The sequence below is a fragment of the Arachis duranensis genome, chromosome 3, assembly GCF_000817695.3.
Source record: "Arachis duranensis cultivar V14167 chromosome 3, aradu.V14167.gnm2.J7QH, whole genome shotgun sequence".
NCBI lineage: Eukaryota > Viridiplantae > Streptophyta > Magnoliopsida > Fabales > Fabaceae > Arachis > Arachis duranensis.
Genome location: NC_029774.3, coordinates 25109541 through 25121035, shown reverse-complemented (window position 1 = coordinate 25121035; position 11495 = coordinate 25109541). Strand labels below are relative to the sequence as shown.

The 11495-nt window shown below is 36.3% G+C and overlaps 1 protein-coding gene across 3 annotated transcripts; it reads left to right on the top strand.

Annotated features, from left to right (window-relative positions):
• The first annotated feature begins 1297 nt into the window (after positions 1–1297).
• LOC107478013 (pentatricopeptide repeat-containing protein At4g04790, mitochondrial) lies at positions 1298–10940 on the top strand. 3 transcript variants are annotated; one of them, XM_052258351.1, is made up of 6 exons: positions 1298–1649; positions 2031–2090; positions 2239–2892; positions 3416–3595; positions 9458–9522; positions 10451–10940. In XM_052258351.1, exons 1-6 carry the CDS (start codon positions 1481–1483, stop codon positions 10595–10597), a joined length of 1275 nt encoding a protein of 424 aa, XP_052114311.1. In that variant the 5' UTR covers positions 1298–1480; the 3' UTR covers positions 10598–10940. The 3 variants fall into 3 exon arrangements, with proteins under 3 accessions (XP_052114311.1, XP_015953597.1, XP_020993611.1); XM_016098111.3 differs by having other exon boundaries at positions 10348–10593; XM_021137952.2 differs by lacking the exon at positions 10451–10940 and adding an exon at positions 10121–10293.
• The last annotated feature ends 555 nt before the right edge of the window (positions 10941–11495 follow it).

Genomic DNA, 11495 nt, shown 5'->3' with positions numbered 1-11495 from the left:
TTAAAATATACAATAAAATTATAAAAAAAATTCAATATATAATAACAATAGATTGAGTTTTCTTAATAGCAGAAGATTTGTTAACCAAACAGTTGTTCTTTTCATAAGACCATCTTAATCTTAGATTCATTGAACAATACATTGCCATGGCAATTGATTGTTACAGCTTTCATATGCAGCAATCATAAGGAGGGGGAACCATTAAACAGAGGATGTCCCTGTCTCCAGTAGAACCGTGTCAAATATTATCACAATTGTCGTTTCTTTTAATCAAAAGAGGCAGTAAGAATTAAATAAATAAATAAATACAATATCAGAAACTCGAATTCAGTACTTTCACATATCAATAAAACCTTAGCAACAAGAAGAAATAAGAGATCAGAGCTCAATTTTGTTAGATGATGAAGAAACAGAGGAAGAAAAATTTAATCTAATCGTAGATCCAATTGCGATACCAACTCACAAAGTTAACACAACAACATGCAAACAAAAGGATATGACAATTGCGGTGAGGAACACGCAGCTGCGATGGTGCCTGGTGAAAAGAGGCAGAGGAAGGAGGAGATTGAGGGTGCTCCACTACCATCTCCAATCTTCAGTGGTGATGTCGCTAACGATGCTAGTAGTAGCGTAACGGTCGACGCCTCTGCAGAAGGGAAAGGGAAGGCGGTTGCAGTGATGGAGATGATGAACGTGACTCCACTAGATCTGATCTGCAACACCAGTGGTGCAGTGCTCCGAAAATCGAGATGAGCAAATAGCAGCTATATCGTTGCAGAGAGGAAGCAAGCGAACTTCTTTGGTGCGTGGGATTATGGAACCTATTTGGGAGGAGATCGCATAAGAAGATGAGGCTGGTGTGGTGGAACTTGGAAGAGAAATTAGGATTGAGTTGTGGTGGCTAGTGAATGAGGAAACTGGGTCTGGCTATTTGCATAAGGGGTTGGAAAATTGAGTTATCGGGTCAGTTAATAAGTGGTTTGGGCTTGTTTAGTTTTTTTTTGGATCCATTGTAAAAAACTGTTAAAAACCCGGCTAGTTTGACCAATTTATTAATTAACCACCGATTCGACCAATTTTTTTACTGATTTTTTGCAGACTGATTTTTGGAATTAACCAAACCGGCCTGATAACTGATTCCCAATAACCCAGTTGACCGGCTGATCCGATCCAATTTTTAAAATCATGGTATTTATAAAAGATTTAAAAAGTCAGGACTTATCTGTCTTTTTCCCTAATAATAATAGCAAATTCTTTTTCTTTTGTTCGTGCCGGGTCTGAGTTGCACTCTTCAATTGCATTCAAAGAGCCACTTGTATAACCAATCTTTGCCTCATGACTTGAGAAATCCGAACGCAGTGCAACACAACAAACCACCTCATTCTAAAATCCACACGCTAACCTATAACCATAAAAGAAAGAACAGAAGAAGCAAAACCCCCAACCGTCATCTTCACTTCCTCGTTTTTGTAGAACTTAGATGCGCGCCTCCACCATAAGAAAACTATGCACCCTCAGCACCCTATTTCGCCTTCACTCAACACGGAAAGCCAAGGCACTTGCCTCTTCCTCTTCCGTTTCCATTTCTGAGCACAATGCTTCTGAGTTCAACCACTCTTCTATCAACCTCAACCGTGTCTCTTCTCGAGGTAACCAAAAAAAAAACTTTTCCATATTTGCAAACAATACTCAATCATGTCTCAACTTTTTTTACCCCTAACCACCATTACCGTTGTTCCTCATTTCTCAGTAGCTTTTGAACTTCGTTGCATTAATGGATTTTGCTTCTTGGAATTGAGGGGAGAGAAACAGAATAATAATAATAATAATAATAATAATAATAATAATAATAATAATAATAATAATAAATAGAGTATAGTAGCTGGGTTTTTGTTTTCCACCTAAAGAGGATAATAATAATAATAATAACTGAACTTTGTGTGTGATCAAATGCTTTATTTTTTTGTTGCTGTATGATTGGGTTCCCTCTGTTGTGTTCGTAGTAACGTTTTTTTCTTTTGAATTTTTAGGTGCAGAGGATTCTCCTGATGATGATAATACGTCTTCCGAGGTTTCTTCTATAGTGTACAGTAAGTGTTTGTGAAATTTACTGTGAGAAATGCGGAGTACTAAAAGTTTTGACTTGGTTATGCTGCAATTTTGGAATGTTCCCAGACATCTTAAAATGGTTGATGCTAATCTTTTGGGGTGTGTCTGTGCACCCTTTTCGTTTTGCAGGTCCATCTCTGGCAGAGGAACATGTTGTCGTGAAAGAGGAACCTGTTGTCGAAGAAGTTGACTATGGCAAAGCAAAAATGGAAAAAGTAATAGATTTCACGTGGTCTCCTAATCTGTCTGCTGGCGACCTTTTGTTTAGACGGAAGGATGTTGTAGCCCATGAGAGAAAAAGCAAATGGATTCTTAAACTCAACCTCGAAGATCGTTCTGATAGGCTAGTTAAAATGTGTGCGAAAAAACTAGGAACAGGGGTGACCTTTGATGTGTTTCGTCAGCTGGGTCGAGAGACTGATGTGAAAGAGTTCAATGCATTAATAAAGATGAGTATACAGAAGGCAAGGACTACTAATAATGAATATGCTGCCATAGAAGAATTGAGTAAGGCTTTTCGCCTTTTAGAAAATATGAAGGAGTGCGGTTATAAGCTAGAAGAGGAAACGTATCAACCACTGCTTAGGTATGTCATAGACATGGGCATGGTTAAAGAGTTTCAACTTTTCTCCGATGTGGTCAGAGCTGAGAATCCCTGTTCAGTTTCACGGTTGGCTTACTATGAAATGTTGCTGTGGATAAGAGTTGAAGATGAAGAAATGATTCGGGATATTTGTGAATATATTACTGTAGAAGATGGCCAAGACACTTCTGCTATGCGAGGTTAGTGAATCTATGTTTCACGTGCATGAACTTTTTATAGTTTATTTCAGATAACAGTAACATGTATTTGAATCTACAGCACAGGTTTTTAGCAGTACCATGTGGGACATTCATGATTTGCTTTATTTTAATGTAGAGACTATGCTGATGCTTTTTACAGGAGATCCTTCTTCATTTGATTTGGGAACGTGTGCCATGCATTGTGAAATGGAAATACTAAATATGCTGCTTTAACTTGTTATCTTTGTTGGACATGGGTGTGCTTTGTCATTGTACTGCAATTAACAAGTTAGTCTTTGTTCACATCTTAGATATTAGAAACATGGTTTGAAAATTCATGCTAAATTGTATTCCCAGGACATAGTTAGCATCTAGCTTCATAATAATAGAAGTGATTGTGCCAAGCCTAACCTGACACATTGATGCAATTTCACTTATTGTGTATGTTGACGTCCCATTGTAAAAGGAATTTTTGTCACATGTGGCACTAACATACGTTAATTGGAATCAAATCTTGTTGCAGAAAATTACTTATTGGCTCTTTGTGAAAGTGATCTGAAGACCCAGATTACAGATGCATTGAAAAATATAGACATAACAATGCTTTCATCTGCAAAATCTATAGCAAGTGTATTTCAATCATTAGGAAGGCTACAGTTGGAATCTCTTGCCAAGAATTTACTTTTGGATTTGAGAGCACGAGGTATGACTCTGACCTTATACTTATTTAAGCTCCTTTGAAATAATACAAGAGGAGGATTGTTCTGTTTTGAAAAGGAGTCTTTATACATGTGTATGTTAGTATGTATGCATGCATGTATTTGTTTTCCTTTTTTGTGTTTTGGATTCTCTTGTACTAATATATAGTACACGGATCCACTGCTGATCAAGTATAATCCAACTATTGCACTTGCTTAAGTAGTTATTATGTTGATAGTGACAAAATATACAACACATTGAGGGTATAGATCATACTATGCTAATCACGTAGTCATCATGTAATTATAACTTGAGAGTTAACCTTTGGCACTTCTTTACATTCATTTGCATCTGTGTAGAGACAGATTCAAAATCCTTTTCTATGTAGGGAGACTTCTCATTTAGTTAGCCTTTTCCACATCCTTAGAGATATCTTCTATCCACAACTTTTCAATCCAGAGTTTTTATCATGTTTAGGAATTCACCTAGTCTTGGGTCTCTTTAACTTTGTCATCCTGTCTCCTTGTCTAGGAAATAAGTCTCTGTCTCTTGTGTCTGTGTTAGGTACTTGGGTATTATGGGGTGCCCAAAGTCCCATATTGGGTAGTATGGGATGCTTGATGTCGTATTTAGGAGATTAGCTCTTCCCCCTTAACAGCTAGCTCTTAATGTTTGGTTTCCCTAAGGAGTAGGTATTTAACAGTCTGATAGAATATGTTCTTCTAAATCTTACTTTCAATTTCCTAGCCCATTCTTTCAACTAAATTCTTTTTTGCCTTGATATGTCCATTGGAAGTCCAAAGCTCCTAAAAGATTAAATCAGTTATTTGGGCAGTTGTGCTTAACAGATTAACACTAATGATGCATTGTGGGTTTGAAGACATTAAAGACTATTTCCCATGAGGATTATGTACAGTGCTAGTTTAGAATCAGTTGAATATTTGTTTTATGGCTAATTCTATAGATTTATGTGTTGGGTGTTCTAGATCTCTGGAGCAGTTCTAGTTGACTAGGTAAGTTGGTTTTGGGAGGAGGAAGGAAGCCAAATCTTTGCAGTAGTGTGCTATCTATGCCGCTAATTGGTGTATTTGGTTGGGGCATAACTATATTAGATAGCAAACACATGGATAAGAAAGTTTGGGCAGAATTGGATATTTGGCCTCTATTTGGTGTAAAACTCATGATTTTTTAGAGGGTTTCCCCTCTCAGACATTTATAGAATCTGAAAACTCCACTTCGTTAATAACTTGTTCTTTTTTCTGCTTTTGTTGTCTGTCTGAAAGACGTTTTGCTTATACATGTTGTAACACCCTAATTAGCCTAAGCTTTACCTCGCATCGTAAAGCAAAGGTTAATCAGAGATTACAACAGTTCTAAGCTCATACATATAATATATATAGAAAGAATAGTATAATCTAGAAATCCGATGAATAATATAGCTCAAAAACAAGATTTGAAAAGCGCAAACGTACTAACGAAGCTACTATCTTAACGCACAAGAAACAGAGGTGATATAACAAAAGATAAGGAGTATAATATTATAATAATCTAGCCACGGCTCCCGGAATTTAAGCCGGCTAGTCATATATACAGATAATATAGAAACCAGACAGCAAAAACAGCTTATACAAGTTTCGTTCTCTAAATACATGCCTTTAGGCTAAAACAAAATACAAAATGAGAGATGTATAAACAAAGTAAACAAAAGACTCCAAAAGGTATCCGGATCCTCCGCTTCTGTCACCATCCAAGCAACTCACCGAGGTGGGTTGCGACCTGCATCTGAAAAACACAACAGAAATATGGTATGAGAACCGGAGGTTCTCAGTATGGTAACAGTGTTCAATAATGTAGGATATAAGACCCCGGGACGTCAAAGGCAATCTTAGACTTCATATCCATCACAAGATTCAAACTTAAAGCATACTAAAACAATAAACCATATATGTATGCAAACCTTATCATAAATAAACAGGGTATTCTATCTTAGGAGATTTCTATTCTAACCAAACACCGCTGTTCCACAGCCTTCACCAACCTATCTTCCATGCGATCCCATCGCCACTGCCTTCCGAACCTCCTCAATCCCAGTAGAAATCACAATTATATACAATGCAAGTAATACACAAGTAGAAGCATATAAGGCAAGTAGTCAAGTAAGCAAATAGACATGTTGTTCAATTAGGCATACGATTACAAGTCGGCAAAGCAAACAAACAGTTAGAAAATGCACATGATGAATGCCTGTTCTACTGGCTGTGATATCACATTGTCGGTTCAACTGCCAACCCGACACATCTCCATGGAAATGTTGCCCTTCGGAATTATCATATGGAAACTCCTGAGATATAGTGCTTGGATCACTGTCCAGGGTTTTGCATCTGCACGCTCTATTGATCCGAAGGGATGCGAGTGGGATACTCTTGCCTCAGACCTCACATTTCAACATAAGCGAGATTTAACCACCGTCCTTACGCCGCCACCACTACCTCAACAGGCGGGATCCAACCGCTGTCCTTGCCAGGCGCATAACGTCTCATAATCTCAATATAAAATAGTAGTTCAGTGGTTTTTCAGAAAACATTTTCAATACATCAGTGATTCCTTGTCACACATTCGAGTCCTCGACTCATTTCAACCACTGTCAGTTCACATTTTCATTCCGAATCCTCGACTCATTTCAACTACTGTCAATTCACATTTTCATTTCGAACTCCAACAGTTCTTCAATTCTCATCTCATACATCAACCATTCATCACATACCATCAAAACCATCCTCAGTGCATCAGAAACCTAATAATCCGTTTTCTAATTTTTCATAAAAATCATCAACTAAAATCCTTAGGTTATTACCCATGTTCTCATACTCAAAATTAAGCCTAAACGTCTTAAAATAGTGTTATAGAAGCTTACAATTTTGTGGGGAATGTAAAATAGTTTTAAACAAAGTTAAATTTGAGAAACAGGACGTGTGCGTACGCACAGGGGTGTGCGTGCGCACGCCCAGGAAAGTTTTAAAAAGTGTGCGTACGCAAAGAGGTGTGCGTACGTACATGTCCCAAAATTCATAATATCTGTTCGCTCGCACAAGCTGTGCTAGCGTCCTCAACAGACTAGCATTCCTAACGTGTGCGTGCGCACTAGGCTGTGCGTACGTACAGGTTGCAAATCATCATTGGTATGTGCGCGCACCAGCTGTGCTAGCGCTGAGAACAGATTGCCTGCCTCTGCGTGTGCGTGCGGGCAGGTTAAAATTTTCGCAGAGGTGTGCGTGCGCACATACCAGAATGATCATAACTTCCTCTACAAAAATTCAAATTTTGCAAACTTTATGTCGATTTAAAGCGTTTTCAATGGACTTTAATTCTATAAACAAATTTCAACCAATTTTAAAAACCGAGGCAAAAGTTATGATCAGACAAAGTTCACAAAAAATTCCTTTTTACCCAACTTCCACATGTACCCAAATTTATCAAATTCACAAGCGACATCCAACTAGATCAATACCAAACCTCCATTTATACAATTCATCATTTATACAATCTTTCCATCTCAATTCATTACTCTCATCCATCAACATCAAAAGTGCAATACCACAATCAATCCCCATTCAACTTTTCCAACCACATTACCAAATCATCAACATTCAATATTACATATATCAACACAAATCACTTCTCAACTTCACATAATCATTCATCCTCATCATAACATTACCCATCATCATGAACAAACTCAAAAATCATCAATCCATCATAAATCGTCACATATTATCATTCAACAACTCAATAACCATTTTAATTCAAACCTATCCTTGGGTCACTAGTCTAAGTTTTCATGAATATTATATACTACATAGAGGAAACCGAAACCATATCTTGGCCGATTCCCAATATGTCATCAACCCCAAAACGAGCACAAGCAAGCCTTCAATCACAATCTAAGCCACCAAGAACCTCCAACAAGCACCAACAATCACCAACAAGCTCAAATATCCAAACTAATACCACATATATCACATAAATCAAAACCTAATACTCAAAATTAGTCATTCTTACTAGGGTTCATGAGAATCTTACCTTATCCACTGAAATTTGGGCAAGAACCCAACATTTCGTCACTAAGGAGTAGCACCTAAACAACCAAAACACAAGGTTTTCTCAAGATCATCACTCATCAAACTCGAAATCTTAGGGCAGCAGAAGGGAAGAAGAATTTCGAAAAACTTACCACAAAGCTTAGATAGAATTAATGGGTTCGGCGAGAGCTTCACGTAGCCGCTGACGGCACGCGAATCGGAGTACCGTAGCTCGAGATATCACGGAATGAAGTGATGTGTGAATAGTGTCTCTTCTCCCTTCTCCCTCTTCTCTCAATTTTCTGGTGTGTGTGTGTTTAATGAAGGTGGAATGCTGAATGGGTTCATTAATGAGCCCTTATATATGTTGGGCTTGGGTCCAACTTGGGCCCAGTCCAACCCGTTAGCGTTTTTAGCCCGTTTGACCAAACTTCGGGCAAAACCTTTAAAATTAATGCCCGGTTTTCGACTTCTAATATTTTTCTAAGGTTTTTTACTGTTTCCACCCTTTCTCGCACAGCACTGGGCAGACTTGAACCGGTTCAACCGTTTCGACTGTCGGTTCGGCGGTTTTTCACGGTTTTTTGTAGAAAATATATTTTTTGACTCAGAAAGACCTACTGAGTCCAAAAATCATATTTAGATCCTCAAATTCTCACTCTAACTATTCGGAACCTACTTTGGGGCAATTAATTACTTAATTAAACAGTTAATTAAGCTCGGTTCTTACACATGTAATGCATAAAACAAATCTTTTGATAAATTCATTCGTCTAAATCTCTATGATCTGGTTGAAGCTTAATATTTGGGTCCACAAGATTCAAGAGTGTCACCGACCAGTCCCAATTTTGTCCAAAATATCAAGAACATATTTCTTCGAGAGATGATAACTTTGGTTTTTGATTGAGCTACTTCAATCCTGAGAAAAATTTTGCACCTATTCCTGTTGTATGATTCTAATACATACTCTGAGAAGGGTGGGAGCAAGAAAGAAGATTCTATTGAGGCAGCAACAGGGGGCCAATAGAATTCCTCCTTTACTAGCATGAATAGGAGACATAAAAGAGCAAATGGTGGGGAACCACCTGTGTAACTAATTAGGCCATGTGCAAGAGTTAGCGGATGGGTGTGTGATCCTGGGCCAATTCTGTTAGGGATGAGAGAGAGATTCTCGTTCTATAGAGGAAAGAGGGATAATGAGAAGGTAGGAACTAAGACAGAATTGGAAGTGGAGCATGGGAGTCTATCTAACACTACCATAGTGTTTTTCTGCTCTATAACTTCCTGCATTTCTAGTCTAATTCTAACTGGGGAAGGGGTGATTTCACACTAATTCATTCCTACCCCAGCTCTTCTAGTTCTATTGTTTATTTCTATCTCTTTTGCTTCCATTTGTTATAGATTCCTTTATAATCATTACATGTAATGGCAATATTATCCATGTAGGCAACTAGATTGATGGATTGACCAAAGGAAGCATGTTTTTAGAGCACCAACTCCAAACATTTAGAAAGGCACGCCATTTCTAATAGGCATTTCAAGTATTTGGGTTCAGAAGTTCAATTCCAATTATGAGTTAAATTCTAAAAACAAGTAGGGTTTGAGCCAAAATAAATTAAGACATTAGAAATCTATTTCCAAGCGGAAAGAATGAGTTGATGTTGAATTTGTTGAGTTCTGGTTCTGTACTTTTGTTTATCTAGGGAGTTGTGTTTTACTCTACAAAGTTGTCCTTAATGGTGGTCTTTTATAAGTAATTAGAGTTATTCATTTTTTATGTAATGCAGATTTTGATGAAGATGATATTTCAGGCTTCATTGCTGATTATGCTGTTAGCATTCCAAATTTATCGGTAAGGAACTTCTCATGAATGCTTCTGGTAACGTCCTTGATGTTGTGTGATGTCAGGAGGCTCGTCAGCATATCTATATTTTGCTGCCTTCTCTTTTCCCTCTTCCTTTTTTTTAGAAAATTTCATTAAGATGAGGAAAGGGAAAGACAAGATTGCGTGATAAGAGATCCCTTTCGAAAAGCAAAGCAAAAAAACGATTTATCTAGAAAGCATAGTTTTCCAATCTCTCAACATGTCTGAAACGGAAGTCCTTGACCTATGTTTTAACTTTTACGTTTTCAAGATAATTGAGACTTGAGTCACTGGATGTTATATAAATCTAGTTGGTCGGTAAGTTTGCGTATATTTTACCTGGGACAAACAAACTTTTCCATTTTCCATATCTATAAAATGACCGATGTGCATCCAAAATTATTTAAAACCGTTTTCGCCCACTTTTACTGATTTTGGCAAAAAGAAGTGGTACACATGCTAGTTGAACAGTGGACGGATATGTACCTTAATAAGTGTCTGAGCAGATATAAATCCCTGGAAGTGATCATATCTTCTTAAATCCAGTTATATAGTATATGCATTATTCAATTTATATATTATGCAGAATTGTTTGCTGAAAGTTGGTAGATAATTCTGAGGGCATGAGGGGAATAGTAGGGTGCTGCTGGAAATGGGCTTCTCCCATGCCCCTAATCACAAAATGTTAATAAATTGTGATCTTATTTCAGAGATGTGGGAAGAAGTTTCAGTTTCAAAGGTGGTGTTTGGCATAACATTTCCTAAAATAATTTCTTTTTAAGAAAATTTTCTTTCTTTCGTTTTTTTGCTTAGTTTGAAGATATCATCTCAAAATTCAAGAGTTTGCATGATCTGTTGGAAGTTTTACATTCATCGTCATCATATGAAAAGCTGATTATGTATTGCTGTGATTTAGATATATGAGTATCATTTGGTTACAAGAGCCTTGTCCATCAGATTGAAAAAGGATGGTAGAGTGAAAATGATAACAAGACCTTTAGAACCGCTGGAGTGCACTCATTTGCCTGACCATAATATGAAGAGCAAACTTTTGACAAGATGATGAATAGTAATCTGTTTATTCATGTATTTATTAAAAAGAACGAGTCACTCAATAATGTGATTTTTTAATATAATTTATTCTTAAGTCTTGTCATAACTCCACTAGTTCCACAACGCTTCTTCCTTTGTTCTGTCTACTGACATTTGAGGGCTTGTCTTGTCAAAAGGATATAAATTCATAAGGAAAGAGTAGAAAGAAATAAATTAAGGGAATACTACGGTATAGATGTAAATCTGTACAGATATATACGGATTTTCCATTTTAATCACATATATAGCAACACGTGGTATGAAGTGTAGCAGGAGCTTGATAGAGAATATCAAAGGTGGCTCAGAACTAGTTTGGAAGCCAATATGAATAATGAGTTTGGAAATCATTTCTTCCTTAGCTGGTAACGTGCAAAATAATGAGATTTTTTTTTCTTTTTATGAGAAAGGTGGGATCATAAGAGTAAAAATCGAATATAACCAAGAACAAGAAATGCTGTTGGAATCCTATGAAAAATATTGAATTGAATTTCTTGCACTAAAATTAAATTTGTACATAATTTGATACTCTAAAGTCATATGAAATTTTAGAATCTTTTAACTAAAAAAAATGAAAAAAACGTTTGTATTTAATACCCCATAATTCAAAAGAAAAAGAAAAAAGAGTATTAAAATTGTTTGTTTTATTATTTTAATTTTAATTTATTTTATTTTTTAAATGACATTAAATTATTATAAAATTATGAAAAACAAAAACCAGAGTTAAAGGAATTGAAAAAAAAAAATTAAATACTCCTTTAGGATTAATTTAAAATATTAAAATATCTCTTAACATTAAATTTATTTAATTTGAATTAAAAATTTAATACAATTACAGAAAAATAAAACAAATTTATAATTAATTTTAAGAG